The sequence below is a fragment of the Rhinatrema bivittatum genome, chromosome 1 (genome assembly GCF_901001135.1).
Source record: "Rhinatrema bivittatum chromosome 1, aRhiBiv1.1, whole genome shotgun sequence".
Classification (NCBI taxonomy): Eukaryota; Metazoa; Chordata; class Amphibia; order Gymnophiona; family Rhinatrematidae; genus Rhinatrema; species Rhinatrema bivittatum.
In genome coordinates, this window is record NC_042615.1 from 487,758,601 (window position 1) to 487,779,964 (window position 21,364).

At 48.3% G+C, this 21,364-nt stretch overlaps 1 protein-coding gene across 1 annotated transcript in view; it reads left to right on the forward strand.

Moving 5' to 3' along the window:
- LOC115094743 (transmembrane protease serine 9-like) overlaps window positions 1–21,364 on the forward strand; it is a 175,385-nt gene that overhangs the window by 115,251 nt on the left and 38,770 nt on the right. The window contains exons 8-9 of the mRNA XM_029608000.1: window positions 6,994–7,156; window positions 19,055–19,314. Coding sequence (XP_029463860.1) covers window positions 6,994–7,156; window positions 19,055–19,314 — 423 coding nt within the window. The remainder of the gene's footprint in view (window positions 1–6,993; window positions 7,157–19,054; window positions 19,315–21,364) is intronic.

The window sequence follows — 21,364 nt, forward strand, 5'->3', positions numbered from 1 at the left end:
TCGACTGGATGCCATGCCACCAGAAGCTCCACAGGTCCCTCTACCCGCTCCAGTGGTGACTGTCAGCACGCCTACGCAATTGCCCACTCCATCTCGCTACTCCGGGGATTCCAGAACTTGTTGTGATTTCTTGAACTAATGTTATATCAGGTTCTTCCTTCTACCCAATCAGTTCCCTACTGTTTCCGTGAAGGTGGCTTATATCTTGTCTTTGCTGGATGGAAAAGCGCTGACTTGGGCCTCTCCCATGTGGGAGCAAAATGACCCTCTGCTGAACAGCCTGCCACAGTTTGTAGCCAACTTAAAATTGGCTTTTGATGAACCCGCAAGATTATCTACGGCCACTTCAGAGCTGCTGCAACTGAGACGAGGGTCTCGCCCCTTAGCTGATTATGCTATTGAATTCCGGACACTCGCCCTTGAAGTCGGGTGGCGGGAGGATAGTCTTCAGGGAGTTTTCCTTGAGGGCCTGTCAGCTCGGATCAAGGATGAATTGGCAGATCGCGACATCCCCGATGACATCAATGAGCTCATAGATCTGGTGGGTCGTATAGATCAACGCTTGCAGCAAAGAGCTAAGGAAGGTCGTTCAATTCGGCATCCCATGTCACTGGCACCCGAGTCGTCTAGGTCTACTTCCTTGGTATCCAATCGGGAGACAACGCATTCAGACGACTGCACTGAAGAGCCCATGCAGTTGGGGTGTACCCCACTGACTGCGGAGGAGAGACGTTGACGTCGAGCCTTGGGGCTATGTCTCTACTGTGGGGCTAAGGGTCACTTTTTAGCCCAATGTAAAGAACGCCCGGAAAACTCCAGAGCCTAGGAACTCGTGGGGAGCTGCTCCTAGGCTGTGTCAACTCTGCTCCTCAATGTACGGTACTGATTACTTTGGAATACTCGGGTGGCTCCTTTGACACCCTCGCATTCATTGACTCTGGGGCAGGTGGGAACTTTATCCTGGCAGATCTTGTTCAACAACTACGAATTCCCATCCGCCCGTGAGAGCCTCCTCTGCGAATCACTTCTATCCGTGGTACTCTTCTCCCCGGAGACATCTCCGCCACCACGGTCCCTCTCACTCTACATACTGGAGTCCTGCACTCGGAGAAGATTTCTTTGCTGATCTTGGAGAAAGCCGTCCACCCTGTGGTATTAGGTTTACCATGGTTACAACAACATTCTCCTGTCATTCATTGGGACTTGTTACAGATTGCCAAATGGAGTTCCTTCTGCTTCGCCAACTGCCTCAAAGTCCCAGGCATTCCCCACATATCTCTTGCACTTACCTCTGTTGCGCCCCCGGCGCCCTACGCAGACTTTGCTGATGTATTTTCTAAAAAGAAGGTAGAGATCCTACCGCAGCACCGTCCGTTTGATTGTGCCATAGAATTACTACCTGGAACCATGCCTCCTCGAGGTAGGGTGTATCCTTTGTCCCTCCCGGAGACTCGAGCTATGTCGGAGTACATTGCTGAGATTGTAGCCAGAGGATTTATCAGACCCTCCAAGTCACCTGCAGGGGCGGGGTTTTTCTTTGTGGGTAAAAAGGATGGGTCTCTCAGACCATGCATCGACTATAGAGGTCTGAATGCTATAACTAAGAGAGATTGTTACCCTCTTCCTTTGATTCCTGAGCTCCTGGACAGATTGCAAGGGGCTAGAATATTCACTAAATTGGATTTGCGGGGTGCTTATAATTTGGTCCGGATTTGCCCCGGGGATGAGTGGAAGATGGCCTTTAACACCAGGGATGGGCATTATGAGTACCTCGTCATGCACTTCGGCCTATGCAACGCCCCTGCTGTCTTTCAGCATCTTATGAACAAGGTACTTCGTGAACTGCTGCATTCCTTCGTCATCGTTTACCTGGATGATGTGTTAATTTACTCCAAGGATCTGGATTCACACCGCCAGCATGTAAGACAAGTGTTGCAAATTCTTAGAGATAACCACTTATATGCAAAACTGGAGAAATGCATGTTCGAACAAAAGGCCCTCCCGTTTTTGGGTTACATTGTCTCAGCAACCGGTTTTCAGATGGATCCCAAAAAGGTGGCTGCTATCAGGGATTGGCCTCGCCCTAAGGGCCTGAAAGCCTTACAATGTTCCCTCGGCTTTGCAAACTTTTACAGACATTTTATTCGCACTATTCCCACTTGGTGGCGCCACTCACTGCCCTCACCCGGAAAGGAGCGGATGCCGTAGAGTGGCCAGAGGTGACCTGTTTGGCTTTCGAGGAACTAAAGAAATCTTTCCTGCGGGATATCTGCTTGCGTCACCCGGACCCTCTTCGCCCGTTCATACTCGAGGTAGACGCCTCCAACATAGCTGTGGGGGCCGTACTCTGCCAGAACACCAGTTCGTGAGGACTTCGCCCATGTTCCTACTTCTCAAAAAGATTTTCGGCAGCCGAATATAATTACAGCATCGGAGATAAAGAGCTACTAGCAATAAAGTTGGCTTTTGAGGAATGGAGACAATGGCTGGAGGGAGTGGTCCATTCGATTACCGTGTATACAGATCACAAGAACTTGGAGTTCCTCAGCCAAGCACAACGTCTTAATCCCAGGCAAGCACGCTGGTCACTTTTCTTCAATCGCTTTGAATTCGAACTCCGCTATCGCCCCGCATTCAAAAATGTAAGAGCAGACGCTTTATCGCGTACGGCAGAGTTAGAGGAGGAGGCAGGTCTTCCTCAGTAAATCCTGGATCCAGCAAAGATAAACTTGTCCAACGCCAGAGTAACTCCACAGGGAAGAACCGTGGTTCCTCGTCGGTCTAGAGTGAATGTGTTAAAGTGGGCTCATGAGTCCTTTACTGCTGGCCATGCTGGTCACGAGAGAACTCTCGATTTACTTAATCACTTTTACTGGTGGCCTACTATTAGGCAGGATGTTCGGACCTATGTCTCTTCATGTGCCACTTGCACCAGACAGAAACCGAGGATCGGAAAGCCATGGGGATTGCTGCAACCTTTGCCTGTACCCGTAGAACCCTGAACACATATCGCCACCGATTTTGTGGTGGATCTGCCAGTCTCAGAGGGGAACACTGTCATCTGGGTAACCGTGGATCGTTTTTCTAAGATGGCCCACTTCATCCCACTTCCCAAGTTACCCTCAGCTCCAGAACTGGCTCTACTGTTCGTGCAACATGTGTTCCGGATCCACGGCCTTCCACAAGATATAGTATCTGATAGGGGCCCCAGTTCACCACTCATTACTGGAGGGCTCTGTGTAAAAAATTTGACGTACAACTTAATTTGTCTACCGCCTTTCACCCTCAAAGTAATGGGCAGACGGAATGTACCAATCGTTCACTGAAGACATTTCTCCGCACTTTCGCCAATGAGAGACAGGACAATTGGGTGAGACTGCTCCCATGGGCTGAATTCTCCTACAACAACCATATCCATTCCGTCATGGGAAAATCGCCCTTTCTCACCGTATATGGCAAGCAACTCAAACCACCACTGCCCTTGCCCATGCAGAGTGCGACTCCAGCTGTGCAACTCTCTGCACAAGAGCTACAGGGTCTCTGGACCTCCATCCAAGGGAAACTCTCCCGAGCAGCTAGTACAGCTCGGAAGTGGGTGGATCGTCATCGACAGCTGGCCCCGGTCTTCCTCCCCAGTGATCGGGTCTGGCTCAGTACTAAAAACATTCATCTTCGAGAACATGTTCGGGCCTACTTGGCCTGTGTCGCGGCGGCATCTCCACGAGGGAGATGCCGCCGAGCCTCTGAACATAGTCCCTCCCCTCCTAGGCACGCACGCAAGGAGGAGGAATTTAAAGGGCTTTTCCCGCCGAGCCGCGGGCCGCCCCTTGGAATGACATCAGACGCTGGTGGGTATTTAAACCCGGCCTCTGACTGTAGAAAATTGCCTTACAACGAGATTCCTGCTTGGTGCTCGTTGCTGTGCTCTTTTCCTGTTGCTTCCTGCTCGTGTTGAGACCTGTTCCAGGAATCCTTGGTTCCAGTTCCGGGTCTTTGACTCCTGCTCCAGCTCCTGGATCTTCGCTTGACCTTCTGGTTCCTGACTCCGGCCTATACCTAACGCTTCTCTTTTGCCGCCTGCCTCGACCCTGGTCAGTCTCCGTCTTCAGCCTAGGTCTCCTAAGTCCCAGCGGCTCGGGACCTCCCGGGCTCCTCCCGGGGGATTCTCAGGCTTCCAGGGCGAAGTCTCCTACCCTGCGCTCTGCCTGGCTCCGCCTCCCAGCCTACTGCTTCACCAAGGAGTGCTTACCATCTCTCTCCGCAAGGCCGGCCCAAGGGTCCACTACTCCGCTCGCAACATGCTGGGCAGGCTGGACTACTGGGTTTTTTGCTGCTAACATCTACTATGCTTCTATATTGCCCCATTCTCACCCCTCCCTTCAGAGATTCTACCCCCATTCTCACCCCTCCCTCCAGAGAGACTTCCCCCATTCTCATGCCCTCCCTCCTAGATGCTTTCCCCACTTCTCACACCCTCCCTCCCTCCCTCCCTCCCAGATGCTTTCCCCCTCACTCCTCCTCATGCTTTATTCTCTTCTCATACCTTTCCCTCCAGTCACTCTCCCTCTCACTCCACCAGGCTGTTTTCCAGCTCTCTTCCCTCCAGATGTTCTTGCCCCCTCCCTCATGTTCTTTTCCCTTCACACCCCTCTCCTCCCAGATGCTGCCCCGCTCAGGATTTTTTCTCTTCTCACATCCTTTCCCTTCTTCCAAGTCCACCCCCCCCCTCCCCAAGCTCATTTCCCTTCTCACATCCCCTTCTGCTTTCCAGATCCCCCTTCCCCAAGCTCAAACTCATTTCCCTTCCCCCTCCCTCCTTTTCTTCTCCCCATTGGTTTCTCTTCTGCAGAGGCCGAGCGCAGCCAGCCCTGCGGTGATCAGGCAATAGCTACATGCTCTTTTGACTCTGATGCTCCTCGCTCTCCCGGGCCGGCTGCAGGAACAGTGTTTAATTGCACATCAATCTCCTGCTGCTGCAGGGCCACTCTTGCGTATGTGCTGAACGATCTTGCGGTTCGTACCACTAGGACTGGCCCCATGAGAGCAGGAGATGACGGGTGATTAAACACTGCTCCTGCTGCCTGCTCAGGGAGTGAGGAAGAGGGTTGAGAGGACAGCATGCAGGACTGCATGATATCCGATTGGGCGGGATTTTGGTTTAGCCTGGTCCAATCCAATGTCTTTCCAACTGGAGTGGCAAAGGGGTAGCAAATCAATTTTGGGAGGTGGCCCTTACCCCACCCCATAGCAACACCCATGGCACTGCATGGGGGCTCCAAGACTTTGTTGTTTACCACACAGACTTTGTTTCACTCAGGGCCCACAAGTAGTAGTAGTCACCAGGGGTGACATCAAGTGGACAACAGGGGACAGCATTTGACTTATTTTAATTCTGTTAACTCTAATGGTCATATCGCATAATTGTTCTTGCTCTTATTTTATACCTGTGAAAGTGATTTGATTGCATTTTCTTAATGCATACGCATTTTTATATGTGGAAATACAATTTCTAGGTGGCTTTTACATTGCATAATCTCTTTTCATACATTTTGGTGCTCTTCAGGCACCATGTCTGTCTAATCTTGCAGAGCGTTGTGATTTTTATTAATTTTTCTCCACGATCGGCACCTCCAGTGCACTTGGTGGGAAGGAGCAAGAGGGGTGGAGGCATCATTGGTAGAGCAAACGGGGACAGGCATCGCGATCTGCTGCGGAACAGAACGCAGGACCTGTGGCATTGGCAAGAGAAGTGGGAAGGAGTGCCATAGAAAGCAGGAGAGTGACCAGGCTACCTAGGGGAGATATTTGCATGCCTTGCCTGCATTGTATGCATTATGCAAACATCTCATATATATTCATTGAGGTGTATCCTGAAAACCAGACTAACCAGTGGAAACACCAAGGAACCGGGTTGAGGACCACTGCTTTGCCTAAAACCATCCTCCTCCGCCCAGCGTTGTCTCCCTCCTTTGACAGTAGTGGCTGTTCCTCTGACAGCATCGGCGCTGGTACAGAATTCCCTCTCTCTCCTTCCCTGCCCAGCAGCATCACCCCCTCTCTCTCTCTCTCTCCCAGCACAGCAGCGTTCCCCTCCCTTCCTCCTCCCCTGCTCTTCCTCATGCCATGTCCTTTAGTGTTCCACCCAAAGCGGGTTTCCAGCTCATCCCGCCCTCATCATGGGTTTGGAGCATTGTCTTTCAAGTCACAGCCATAAGATTTGTATTATATTCAATGCAGATTTCTTGAAATTATTAAATATTGCTCATGAGTGGGGACCACAGATGGTAGGAAAGATTTACTGGTTTTTAATCCCTTCTGGTCCACGATGGGGTGGGGAGTACATGTGCAGCACTGATTCTGAACATGGAAGAGTCTACTGACCTAGCAGCCTGAGGGGAGGGATAGTGTCCACAGAGGAACAAGGAAGGCTGAATGACAGAACCACATTGGAAGTTCCAGGACTGGGGGCAGAGATCATGGCAATAGCCACAGGGGAAGATCCGGGCGTCAGAATGCCTGCCGCAGGGGAAGCATCAGGCTTTGGAGGGTGTAGCAGTGAGTGGCTTGTCCTCCCCGTGCGCACTGAACAAAACGAAATGAGAAGCTCTGATGAAAAGTGTCAGGAATATTTCTAACACAGTGAGAGAGGCTTCAGCTGGGGGTGGAGGAGTGGTCTTAGATTCATCTTCTGCTTTTGTAAGGTTTCACTATCCTGCATTTCTTTACATTTTTTTATTATGTGCTGCTCTCCTCCTCTATAGTGGTTTACAACATAGCAGCACAATTCCCTGTCAGGCACAAATGGTTTATCTCCTCCCTAAAACTGAGGAAAATAATAGAATCAGGCAAAATCAAGTGAAAACTGACCCATAGCCACATGGGCTAAATTTACCCAAGAGATTATTTTACCTTAGTAACATTTTGTTTCTGGGGAAATCACTAACCTCCTCTCTCTTTCTCTCTTTTTTTTTTTTTACGGGGCTTTATTTGCAGGCGATTTGCATACCGCTGAAAAAGACTCCATGTACCAAACAAAATCTTTTCGTATCTTTGCGCCATGGCAAACCCTTATCATCACCTGCCAGAACAAGATCTGCAATGGAGCCATCCTGGACAAGTACTGGATTGTCACCACAGCTGGCTGTGTGCAGAACATGTAAGTCATGCTCTCTTTTTGGTTCTCTTTTACCAATGAAGGTAAAATTCACCAAAATCACATTCAAAAACCCCCATTCACAATTTTTTTCTTTTTTTCTTTTTTTATATATTTCTCTTATTTTTCCATTATAAATCTGGATATCCAAGTAAAAAATTCACCAATTTTTCTTTAAGACAAAAATTCTTTAATTTATACCAAACAATTGATTACGAGGAAAGTGGTTGTTTCAAAAACGTTAAAGAGTACCATCCAGGTTACCCTAGTTCTTGTTTTTAAATCATGAACAAACCACCGTCCCCCTGATATTTATTTATTCATTGTTTGCTCCAAAAAATTTTTTTAATTTACTCAAAAAACTTGGATATCGAGATTTATAATGGAAAAATAAGACCAATGCTATCAAAGCATGAGAACTTTGTTGTGATGAAGGGAGAAAGAGGCGCAGCTGCCAGCCCTTCTACGTGGCTCTCTCACAATGGCCCTATTGTAGCCGGCCGCTCTACATGGCTCTCACATGGGCTCTGTACTGCCAGCCTTTCTTGTGGTTCCCATACAGTGGCCCTTTGCTGCCAGTCCTTTCTCATGGCTCCTACATAGGCAGACTTGTGACCTGGATCGGCCACTGTTGGAAACAGGATTCTGGGCTTGATGGACCTTCGGTCTGACCCAATATGGCAACATCTTACGTTCTTAATGCCGGTCCTTCCTGGTGGCTCCTATGTTGGCCCTGTGCTTTTTAAAATTTATTTTATATATTTATTAACCACCTCACCCCTTAGGCTACAAAGTTGTATACAATAAAAACATAAACAAAACATAATACAATCCAAGGTACCAGCAGAATGACAAGCAAGTTTACTTACTGTAAACAGGGTTCTCCAAGGAAAGCAGGATAAATTAGCTATGACATGTGGGTGACGTCATCTAATAGCACTGAACCTTGATTACTGCAAGCAAACTTGCTTTCTCCATCAGCAAGCAGGGTTGAATTAACTATGACATGTGGGGAGTCCCTAGCTGAAGGCTGCATAACAGAGCACTTACTGAATAAAGCAAGCTGGCTCCCCATCCCCCCCCCCCCATGGACAGTGCACTACTGGTGCACAGGCTGTGCAAAACTCTCCAAAGTTACCATCTCCTCTGGCTAGGTTGTCCAGATAGTAGTGGGATGTACAGATGACCAGGTCTGCAATGAAGGCAGCACTCAGAAGAGCAATGAAAATGCATGGCACCAACTTGTTGAGCTTGACAAAGTCTTTAATTGGAAGACCAACCAATGCACTGCAGTGTGCAATACAGTTCATTAGCCAGTTGGATAAGGAAAGAATGGCAACTGCACCTCTCAGACTGTTGGGATCGTAGAATACAGATAGTCTAATGATATGGTTGAGTTCTCTTCCAGTAACAGGCCATATCCCTCTCACAGTCCAGTGTATGAAGGGCCTTCTCTCCTGAATGCATATGGCTTTGTTTTGGTGAAAAACAAGGAAATTCAAGTTCCCTGTACGTACCCAGATCAGTCCAGGCTCCTGGGTTTTGCCTCCCCTCCAGCAGATGTAGACAAAGAAAGTGTTACTGCCACTGCCGTATAACATGAGGTGCCACCTGAAGTCCCCCAGTATTTCTCTGTCTCCAACAGATGGTGGAGGTGCAAAGCCTGCAGTCTGAGATTGGGAAAAAAAAAAAAGAGACTTTAGGAGAATGAGAGATTGCCTCTCAGGAGGTTGTTAGGTCTTGGTGGGGTCATCCTCCCCCACCTCCCGGACTTTGAGGTGGATGAGTAGGGAGTTGGAGACCCTTTATTGCTCGGTCCTTCATTGCCGGACAGGGCAGAAAACTGGTGGTTCGAGTCCCTCACCCTTCAGGACAGACAGACAGCCTGATGCCACTCTCCTTCAAGGAAGTGGTTTGTGTGGCTTGATTTCAGCTTAATTAAAGTTTAAAAAAAAAAAAAAAGTTGAGAGTGAGTGAGATCTGCCTTTGTTGTGCGGTGGCAAGCCTTCCTCCGTCTTCCCCTAGCTCACAACGAAATTTCAAGTGGCTCTGAATTTCGTTGTGAGTTTTTAAGAAAATCTGGCAGAAATTTAGTTGCACAGCTTAGCGCCCGTTTGTGATGCTGCCAGAGTTGTGCTGCAAAGTTTGCGGCAATGCGTGCATGCGTGCGTCTCTCACGTGATGGCTGCTGTTCCTGGTGCCTCTCCAGGCAAGAGGGCACTTCGAGGACAATTGCAGTGGCTTCAACCAGATTCTGCGAGCCTGGGAGTCTCTCTCTCCGGTGGCGAAGTCTATAGACGACCCTTTCCTGCTAAGCGTGGGTATGGTGGCCATTTTGTCTGCATTTGCAGCTCCTTCTTGGGCCGCGGAGGGGGAGGCGGATTTCCTTCCTCCTTTATCTCCAGTGGTTAGGACCTCTGGGGGAGGTCAGGACACTAAGGGCCCTCATTAAGGAGTGGGGGGGGGAGGATCTCTTGGAGAGCTTGGATCCTCCTCCTTTTCCTCCGATTTTGTGCTGCTGTTGCACAGGGCTTGCAAGGCCAGGAAAGCTGTGGAGCAGCATAGATCTGCACCAGGGGCTTTGCTGCATCCAAGGCTGGCAAAGAGGGCTAGGCCTTCTTAGGCCGTGGGGGCTACTAGGGTCCGGGGGGTCCCAGGGTTCCCAGTTACAATGACTGCTACAGAAAGCCCTCTGGGGGTTCAGAAGCAGAGGATCCACAGGTGTAGGACCCGCCAGATTGGATCTGCCGCCAGATTGGATCTGCTATTGGTGGATCAGGATTCGGACCAGGCGCCAGTGAAGGTCCCGGCTATGGAAGGATATGATCCCAAGGTGGTTCAGCTGTTCCACAAGGAGGAGCTGGGTCCCCTGATACCCGCAGTTGGAGAAACTGGGTATAAAGCTCCCATGAGAGGAATCAGATCAGGAAGAAGTGGACCCGATCATGGCTGGCCTCTGGGGTCCAGCAAGGTTTTTTCCCTTCCACAAGTTGGTCAGCAAGTTGATTTTTAGGGAGTGGGAATCTCCCGAGACCGACTTGAAGGTTGGCGAGGCCGTGAATAAGTTGTATCCTTTGCCAGAGGATACGCTTGAGCTCTTGAGGGTCCCTAAAGTGGATGCATCGGTGGTTGTTACTAAGAAAATGACCATTCCAGTGGCTGGTTCTACAGCTATGAAGGACCTTCAGGATAGGAAATTGGAAGTACACCTCAAGAAGATCTTGGAGGTGTCTGCCCTTGGCATTCAATCGGCTGTGTGTAGCAGTTTTATGCCAAGGGCGGGCCTGCACTGGGTGCAGCCAGTTGCAAGTGGACAAGTCCTTATCTGACTCTGAGGCAAAGCAGGCCGAGTGGCTGGAAGCTGTGGTGGCCTATGGAGCTAGTGCTTTGTATGACCTTGTCAGGACTTCGTCCAGGACCATGATATCAGCGGTTTCAGCCCAAAGACTCCTCTGGTTGAGGAATTGGCTGGCTAATGTTTCATCCAAGTCTCATTTGGGAGCATTACCCTTTAAGGGGAAGTTGCTCTTTGGTCAGGACTTGGAGGAGATAATCAAGTTTCTCATGGAGAATAAGGATCATAAATTGCCTAAAGATAAGCCAAGAGGAAAGGGATCTTTTCCTCCATGCTCTCGCTTTCAAGGGAATAGGCAGTTTTAGCCTCTCGGAGCTTCAGGTGGTGCCCAAAGTCAATCCTCATGAAGGCAACCATCCTAGAATCAGTTCTTTCATAGGCAAAAGCCGGGTAGAGATGGCTCCTCCCAGGGTGGTGGTGGAGCCAAATCTGTTCAGTGAGGTAAGGCCGGTCCACTGCTCGGTTCCTGTGATAGGGGGTCGGTTGGCTGTTTTCTACAAGGAGTGGGCCAAGATCACTTCAGACCAGTGGGTCTTAAGTGAGATAGAAAACGGTTACACTTTAGAATTTTCTCACACTCTAAGAGACTTGTTCATGGTTTCCCCTTGTACTTATGAGGAAAAGAGGTTAGCAGTGCAGGAAAGCATCTATTGTCTTCACATGCTGGGAGTCAATATTCCACTTCTTCTGGAGGAAGAGGGGACAGGCCACTTTCCATTTACTTCATAGTCCCCAAGAAAGAAGGGTGAACATGGCTCTAAAGGTTCCTTGGTTTTGGATGGAAACCCTGTGTTCCGAGATTGCGTTGGTGGACAAGGGGAGTACCAGGTGTCTCTGTATTTGAACAAAGCATACTTGCACATAGGAATTCAGCCTGATAATCAACAATATCTAAGATTCATGGTTCTGGGGAAACATTTTCAGTTTTGCACCCTGCCCTTTGGTCTGGCGACAGTGCACAGGACCTTCACCAATGTGATAGTCATGGTGGCTGCGGCTTTTCTGAGGGAAGGGGTATTGGTTCACCCCTATCTGGATGACTGGCTGATTCGAGCAAAGTCAGAGTTCTTTTGCTGGGAGGCAGTGGACTTAGTCCTCCATCGCCTAAGATCATTGGGATGGATAGTCAATTTGTCCAAGCGTCATCTTTCCCCTTCCTAGTTTTTGGAATTTCTGGGGGCGTGTTTCTCATCGAAGAGCAGATTTTCAAATTACAAACTCAAATTTGCGGATTGTTGGAGAAGCAGGTGCCCAAGGTTTAGGATTACTTTCAGGTTCTCTGGTCTATGGCTTCTACTTTGGAGCTGGTTCCATGAGCATTTGTCATATGAGGCATCTACAGTTGGCTTTACTATCCCGTTGGGACCCGTTGTCGGACCAGTTTCACCCGCTGCTTCCTCTTACGGAATTTGCCAGGGCCAGTCTCTCATGGTGACTCGTTCCGGACAAGTTGAGACAAGGTGTGGATCTGGAAGTCCCAGTTTGGACGATCGTTACCACCAAAGACATTCTCTTCAGATGGGGAGCGATGTGTCAGGACCAGTCTGTACAGGGGCAGTGATAGATGAAGGAAGCCTTTTGATCCATCATTCGCTTAGAGACAAGAGAGGTACATTTGGCACTACAGGCGATCCTGCCCCTATTGAGGGGGAAAACGGTGAGTCTTGTCGGACAATGCTATGACAGTGGCTTACATTAACCGCCAGGGTGGCACCAAAAGTTGAGCGGTGGCTCAAGAAGACCTGAGAACTGATTGGCTGGGCAGAGCAGCATCTAGTGCTGTTATGGCCTCTCATATAGCGAGCATGGACAACATGCAAGCAGATTTTCTGAGCCAACAACAACTGGACCCTGGGGAGTGGGAACTGTCAGAGGAAGCGATGCGCCTCATCAGATGCAGATGGGGCAGGCCTCACATGGATCTGATGGCAACTTTCCATAATGCTAAGGCCCCGTGGTTCTTCAGTTGAAGAAGGGAAAGAGGAGCAGAAGAGGTAGATGCCTTAGTTCTGCCTTGGCCAAAGGATGTCCTTCTATATGTGTTTCCACCTTGGCCTCTAGTGGGCAAATTCTTGTGATGCATAGATGTCCATCCAGGCGAAGTGATCCTCGTAGCTCTGGAGTGGCTGAGAAGTCCTTGGTTTGCTGACTTGATCAGCCTAGCAGTGGATGGTCTGTTGCAGCTAGCTCATCTGCCGAATCTTCTACGTCAAGGCCCCATACTTTCAGATCAGGCGGCTCACTTTTGTCAAGTGACGGCTTTTGAGAGGGAGCTTTTAAGGAATAAGGATGATTCTGAAGAAGACATCGCTACTCTTTTGCAGTCTAGGAAGACTTCCACCTCCTTGATCTATGTGAGGGTATGGAGAGTTTTTGAGGCCTGGTGTATGGAGAAAAGGGTTGATCCTCTGCGGGCCTCTGTGGCACAAGTTCTGGCTTTTCTGCAAAATGATCTGGTTAAGGGTTTATTTTTTAATTCCCTCAGGGTTCAGGTGGTAGCTTTGGGCTGTCTTCGTGGGAAGGGTCGAGGAGCATCTCTAGCTGCACATCCAAATGTAGTGTGCTTTCTCTAGGGAGCAAAGCATTTGATCCTCTGGTTAGGAACCCTTGTCCCTCTAGAAGCCTTTCTGTAGTCCTTAAGAGCATGTGTGTGGCTCCGTTTGAACCTTTAAAATGGGCTACTATAAAAGAGCTCATTCTGAAGGTGGTTTTCTTGGTGGCAATTTGTTCGGCTCGTCAGATTTCGGAGTTTCAGGCTTTGTCATGCAGAGAGTCTTTTTTGAGGTTTTTGGATTCCAGGGTCTCCTTGAGGATGGTTCCTTCCTTTCTGTCTAAGGTGGTGTCGTCATTCCACTTAAATCAGTCAGTGGAGCTCCCGTCCTTCCCCACTTTGGATCCTACTATGCCTCAGGCCAAAGAGTTACAATGTTTGGACGTGAAGCATGCATTGTTCCAGCACCTTGAGGTTACTAACAACTTCCGCATTTTTTTGTGCTATGGAATGGCACAAAAAAGGATCATAAGGCGACAAAAGCCACAATTGTTCGGTGGTTGAAAGAAGCTATTGGCTCCACATACATTTGCCAGGGTCGCCTTGTCCCGGAAGGATTAAGGGCTCATTTTACCTATTCTCAGGTGGCCTCCTGGGCTGAGTCTCAGCAAGTTTCGCCGCAAGAAATCTGTAGAGCAGCTACTTGGAAATCTTTACACACTTTTGCCAGGCATTGATGTCCAGCGGGACTCTCGAGGTCCCACCCCGTTTAGGGAAGCTTAGGTACATCCCAGGAGTTTGGATTGATCTGGGTACATACAGGAAAAGGAAATTTAGTTCTTACCTGCTAATTTTCATTCCTGTAGTACCACAGATGAGTTCAGAGTCCTGCCCACTGGAGGAAAGGGATATTTGGAGAGTCTCCTCGATATGTTGTTGTGATTACTCAGAAGAAAGGCACAGGTTTTCTTAGTCCTACATGGGTTTTTGTGTGGGCGCCGTTATCTGTTCCAGGTTTTCACTTCCCACTGCTCATTCAGGGAGTGTTAACTTCGTATTGTATTAGTATTTGTTTTATTTTCTGGCTTGGGTACAGATCAATACTGAGGGACTGCAGGTGGCGCCTCGTGTTATATGGCAATGTCAGTAAAACTTTCTCCTGTCTCCGCCTGCAGGAAGGGAAGGCAAAATCCAGGAGTCTGGGCTGATCTGGGGTACTACAGGAATGAAAATTAGCAGGTAAGAACCAATTTTCCTCTGGGTGTAGTACACCCCTCTGTTATGAAAGGACTGCAGTCGTTGACTCACCTAGTCAAAGAGTGACTGGGAGCAGCACCTTTCAGGTAAGAGACTTCAAGAGGCCCAACTCCAGCAGCTGGACAGTGAGGTCCCATAACAAAGGGGGGGGGGGGGAGGGGGTCAAAACTAGAGGCCTCATGTACCACCAAAGCCTCCATACATTTTGATACTCAAGAATGAAGCACCTACTGCTACTTAACACTTCTATAACACCACTCGACGTATGCAGCGCTGTACAAAACCTTATAAGAAACAGTCCCTTTTCTCTCTACAGCTTACAGTCTAATCATGAAAAACACGCAGGGCAAAAGAGACTCGGGGCGTTTCGTTTATTAAGAAAAAGGTTAAAAATGAACGAGGCTGTAAGCAGGACAGTCGAGGTTTAAGATTTAAAAGCAGCAGAGCCATATTTAGCCTACGGCCGATAAGGCTTTGGCCATAGGCAGCATCCACCAGGGGCGCAAAATTCCTCAGCCTCCTCCTCTTCCCTTCCCCTGCCCCAGCAGTGAAGAGTGCTGTGGCCCATGGGGCTGTGCAAAGCATCAGCCCCCCCCCCCCCCACTTCCTCCTTATTTAGTAACATAGAAATGATGGCAGATAAAGGACCAGATGGTCCATCCAGTCTGCCCAGCAATTTGCTTCTAGTAGTAACTGCCACTCCCTGCAGGTTACCCCCATGCATTCTGTTAAGGGTAGTAACTGCCTCCTTCCCCCACCCGCTTTGGCAATAAGCAGCAGTGCGGCCGTGAAAACCATCAGCCACCTCCTCCCTTTTCCTGCCCTGGCAATAAAGAGCAGCGCAGCCCACAGGGCCTCGGTAAGTATTTGCCGCCTCCTCCCACTCGAGGAGCAGCAGCCTCCTCCCCCCACCCCAGCAATGCAGCCCGCATGATGGCAGGAAACATTGGCCTCTTTCCCCTACTGCAGTATACCTGGAAGCTAGAAGAGAAGATAGACTATGAGCGTGTGTGTGTGTGTGTGTGCATAACTGAGCATGTGAGAGTATGAACGTGTGGGTGTATATGATTGAGCATGTGAAAGAGAGCATAAGAATGTTTGTGAATTACTGAGCATATGCAAGAACATATGCGCATTTATGATTGCGCATGCGAGAGGATGTATGAGCATGTGAGAACAACTAAGCGTGTGAGAGAGCATATGAGAGACAGCGTATGAGCGTGAGTGTGTATGATTGAACATGTGAAAGAGAGCATATGAGCGTATGGTTGTGTATAACTGAGAATGTGAGAAAGCGTGTGTGTGTGTGTGTGTGTGTATGGTTGAGCATGAGAGAGCGTGAACAAGCATTTGTGTGTGTATATAGTGAAGCTTGGGTTAGATCAAGCGGGTGAATGAATGTGATGATGTGTGAGAGACCGTGTGTGTGTGTGTGTGTGTGCATATGATTAAGCATGTGAGAGAGAGAGAGAGCGTGTGTATGTGTATATTGTTGAGCATGTGTGAGAGAAAGCATGGAGAAAGTTTGTACGCAACAACTTCATCCCCTCTCCCTGCTAATCCATGATGATATCAGGTCATCTAGAAATAAAAATTTCCCAGGTATGGACAGAAGGGAATTTTTTAAAATCCTTATTAGTTAATTACTGGGTTTTATTTGATGTATCATTTGTTTTGGAATTTTTTTTTTTTTCCATTTTGAAAAGTTTCATGATTTTATTATTGGATCTTCTAGTTGTCAGTTTTTAAAAAATATTTATAATTTTTATTAGTAAGGTTTTACTATTATTATTTATATTTCTTGGTTTTATTTGTTAATGTTTTATGGCGAATGGTGATGTTTCTGTTCTTCATAGTTGCCCTGCATACATAATCTGACTTGCTGCGGTTTCCAGTTCATTTTTTTGCTGCATATTTCTATTTACACTTTATAGTCTATGTGTGAAAAAGGTGAGGTGTGTGGCTAGTGCCTATATTTGTGTAGGGATCTATAACAGTCTAACTTATTTGATAATAGGAGCTGTATTGGTGTGTTAGGGCCTGGTATAATATTTACAGTGTTGCCTTTTATAGGTAGGCTGCTATTATTTCAATGTTGGCAGTTAGTGCTCTTTTGGTATGGAAGGTTTATTATATTGTAATTCAGTTTACTCATGGCGTTCTTGAAGGCCAAGCCTACACCAAACATGCATTACCATAGGTTTAATATCATATGGGGTTCCAAGTACCTTTTTTCTTTTATTTGTTTTGCCGGGTTTTCTGGTTGGCACCACAGCAATGCATGTTGTTGGATGTGATATTTTTACCTCAGAATGTCCATGTAAAATCTGGTATTATGAATGCCTAATCTTTAATTGTGTGTGAGGAGGGGGGGTGTCACTTGGTGATTGGATTGGGGGCCCATGATTTCAATGTTCTGAAGGGAGCTCAGGTGCATGGCCCCCAGCCCAGGACTGGCACTGCAGTGGCTGGAGTAAATAAAGGTGGGAGGGGATTATAAAATAAGAGGAAAAAAAAAGGTCCCCCGGTAGTTGTGAATGAAGGCTCATGGCACCAGCATCTCTGTGCTGATTCTGATTGAGCTGGAAGCTCAAAGGAACAGGAGGAAACTGCTGGATCAAAATAATAATCAAAGCCCTCTGCTGTATTTAAACTGCTGAACTAAACACCCATTGTATGTCAAACATACTGGGTACCCTACCCAGTACAATCCCAGCCTATTGTGACATGCTTAGAATTATGTGGCCGGGAAAATGTGATATAAATCAATGATGAGGATGATGGTGACAATGCTGGAGATTCTCAGATTGCAAGCATTATCCCAATACTATTTTCACCAGGACGTTTGCTTGGACTTAATGTGTTCTCTCAAATGATTTAGTTTTTTTCCCACTGTGTGTAAAAGCAGATCTCAGCATAGAAAAGAAAGTGCGCTCCTTACGTAGCTCCACCTAGCAGCCTTTGAGGCGAATTAGAATTGTCTTTATTTAGTTCTGTCTTGAAGCAGTGCAGGGACACCTTCCCATTGTGATATCCTGGGCTTCTGTTCTGGAGAAAATGGATTCTTTCTCTCTCTCTGGGGCCGATGCAATACGGTGCGCTGAACCGAGCGCACTTTTAACATGCAGTTAGACGCAGGTAGAATAGGCGCTAATCAATCCCCTAATGCAATAAGGGGATTAGTGCTTATTCAACGCGCATCTAACGTGGAGTGAATGTAATAGCCTCATTCACATGCAAATGCATGTGAATGAGGCTATTAGGCATTCACTCCCCATGCAAAAAGAAAGATGTGCGTCTCTGACGCACATTTAGCTGTCATCTAGTAACGCCTGCTAGGAGCACGCATTAATAGATGTGTACATCGAAAAAAAAAAAGAAAAAAAATTGACGTTCGGGCCCATCACAAAAACCGACGCCGAGTTTAATGGCGTTGGTTTTCCTTAGCTGCGGACAGCCACGAAAACTGACGCTGATAAACTCGGTGTTTGTTTTCCGCGAGAAACCCACTAGTGATCAAACGTTCCCCTTTCTCTCTGGGACCATCGCGCAGCCGGCCCAGCTCATCCTTCGCCTCCTTCACGAGGCGCGAGACCCCGGCGACCTTCGCGGTGCGATCCGATCTCTCCCTGGCAGTCCGAGCGGAGGACAAAGTTCTTCCAGTCCCGATGCGCTGGGGCACTGCAGGAGGAGAGTTCAATCCCTCCCTCTGCCTCTTCTTCCCGAGCGGGGGGGGGGGGGGGTGATCAGCTTCACAGCAAGTGAGCGCACACCCCCACCTGTCCGGCCGTCTGTGCAGGACACTTACTGGGTTTATCGGCGTCAGTTTTCGTGACCGGCATACAGCAGTCGCAAAAACCGTCTGGGTTCGCGTTAGCAAGGATGCACTAGGACCCTAACGTGACCCCCTAATTTAAATATTGCATGGCGGCCCCCCCCCCCCCCCCCCGCTTTCTACGCGCCTTTATTGCATCGGCCCCTCTGTCTCCCAGATCTTTCCTTTGATCCTTTTGTCCTCTGAGCAGGCTCCGATGTCTCTGCAAAGCTGGCCAGACTCCTTCCAAACTCCATGAGGGGCATAAGGGGAGAGTTAGAACTAAGAAGTACATTTCTATTGGTGCTGGCACATTGGTGTGAGTCTGTAGTGTCCTGAAGAACTGAAGCATGCTCTGTCCTCTGGATTGCATCGCCAGCCCTGAGAAGATTAACCCTGTAAAGGCTAGATTTCTTTGTCCTGGGGTAGACATGAAGTGCAGACAGGATAATAAAATACATGCAAGTTTCACGTTCCTGCATTGGTTAAAGCAAGTCACAAAGAGAGCAATTTGATGCCAGGCTTCTCTGTCTTTTTAGGCATAAAATAACATAGCAGTGGGTCTTGTACAGTGCAAGTAGAAGTGAAGTTCCTGATACTGATTAAGTGTAGACTAGGATAGCAGCATATGAACTGTAGTCATTTGCAGTTTTACAACAAGAAAGGTGTATAAAAAATTAGAATAATAGCAAAAATCACATTAAAAATCTCTAATATGCTGTAAATCGCTTTGGGTGAATTTTATATTCAAAGAGTGGTTAAGAAATCCAAGTAATAACTAATAAATTGGCAATTTACATCCCTCTCACATATGTAACCCCTTCAGTGGGAACTGGATAATGACACTATGCATATGGGAATATGTAGGGTCCTGATATCTCCCTTTATTTCTCTCCCCCCTCATAGTGAATGGGGACGGTGGTACCATGAACAGGGAAAAGTGACAGGTCCTGACGTTTCTCTGGTCTGCTGTCTCCCTCACAGGGATCCGGATGATACTGCCGTCTATATGGGTCTTAACAGGCCAGAGCACATTGGTGACGTTATCAGAGCTGACCGTATCTTTCCACATGATGGTCATGATGAGAGTGTCAGTGTGGGAAATGACATTGCTCTGATCCTGCTAGAGGGTCCCATCTTGTTTTGGAAGCACGCCAGACCCCTGACCATGGCACGCGACCTGAACCTCGACATCAGCAGCATGGACACGTGTGGGATAGCAGGACTGCGCTGGTTAGAATCAGGTTTGGAAATTCATATTGAGGAGGGGAGGTCAAGGGAAACATATTAGACAAGGGAGCAGCAAGAGAACCTACGTTTTGTAAAACACAATTTTCAAAGAAATTTACCTAGGTAAATTTAGCCACAGGGTTTCACAAGATGGCTAGATTTTGTCATGGGCAAAAAGGGTGTTCTGGGTTGGAGAGAGATCAGGGAAAGGAACATCTGTGGTGATTTGATTTTACCTAGTAGACCCTACCCGCAGTTAAAGCTGATACTTTAGTGTAGATTCCCTTTTAAGATTAATTCTCTTTCTCTCACCAGACCAGTCCAAAGGCATAGGTTTTTACTCTCCTACTAGCACATGGAAAGCAAGTACAAATAGTTTGCTGACATCTGCAGCTCTCCAGGTTTCTTTGTCTCAAACAGATGGTAAGCGAACATGTGCACTCTGGAAGGACTGGGAGAGATTGCTCCTGGGGAGCGGCCTAATGGTCCTTCCCCCAATTGAGTAGAACTAAGCAGGGGATCTGTGGCCCCTAGCTGACATTGGCCCACTGGCTTGGGGGTACCTATAGGCAGAGTAGTCCGACTCCTTCTCCCTACCCCTCCCAGGCACATACACAGAAAAGGAGCTGGTTGAATTTATTGCTTGAGCTTAATCTGGTGTGTTAGATCCTTGGATTGACTGCCTCAGTAAAGTTAATTAAAAAAACAAAAGCAAAAAAGAAAAGCAGAACAATGATGCTCTCCCAACTGGAAACACAAGGAGGGGGTCAGAGGGCTATTTTCATTGCAACCCATTGGTGGCCAGCCGGAGCAACAACCGATTGTGCAGAGGACTGCCCTTGTGATAGTGGCCCTGGCTGAGTGCAGCAAGCACTCAACCAGGGCCCGGGAATGTCACAGTCTCCGGGTTTGCCACGGCTGTATCAATAGTAATTGGCAGCCTGGGTAGGCACCTTGATCCCCTATTGCAAAAAGGGGACTGGCTATGCTCCCTCAACCTAAAGGATGCATACAGCCATATCAAGATCTTCCCTGGTTACAGGAAGTATCTACGACTCGTGGTGGGAAAACAGCTCTTCCAGTACCAGGTGTTGCCATATGGGCTCGCGTCTGCCCCTTGGGTCTTCACAAAATGCTTGGCTGTGGTGGCAGTGCATCTTCACAGACTGTGAGTGCATGTCTTCCTATATCTGGAAGAGCACATCTCAGGCAGGGGCTGTCAGGTCGATGCACTTGACCATCCAGGTGTTGGAGTCATTAGGGTTTGTTCTCAACCACCCAAAGTCCCATCTCAGCCCATCTCCTCAATTGGACTTTATAGGAGCCCTGCTAGACACAGCTCTGGCCAAGGCCTTTCTGCTTTGCCAGAGGGCTATCGTCTTGGTGACCATTGCGGCAGAGATTTAGCAGAGCCAGCAGGTGTCAGCCTGGCACATGTTGAGGCTATTGGGCCATATGTCCGCAACTGTTCATGTCACTCCCTTGGCATGTTTATACATGCGCAGAGCCCAATGGACCCTAAGGTCCCAGTGGTGCCAGCCCACTCAGAGCCTCCAGGTTGTATCCGAGCCACCCTGTCTCTCCAGGACTCGTCCTGGTGGCAGATACTTTCCAATCTGGAACAAGGTATCTCTTTTTGGATTCTCCCTATTCAAATTGTACTAACCACAGATGTATCTACCATGGGATGGGAAGCTCATGTAGATGGGCTCGGCACCCAGGATCTGTGGTCCTCTCAGGAATGTTCTTGTCAAATCAACTTCCTGGAGCTTCGGGCAATCAGGTATATGCTATGGTCTTTCAGAGATCGGCTATCCAACAAATTTGTCCTAATCCAAACTGACAACCAAGTAGGCATGTGGTATGTCAACAAGCAGGGAGGCATGGGATTATAACTCCTGTGTCAGGAAGCGGTCCGGATCTGGTCCTGGACCTTGTCCCTCGGGATGGTGCTGAGGGCCGTGTACCTGGCCATAATGGAGAACGTGATAGCGGACAGGCTGAGTCAAGCCTTTAGACCCCACGTGTGGTCCCTGGACCAGGGGGTAGCAAATCTGAGATTTC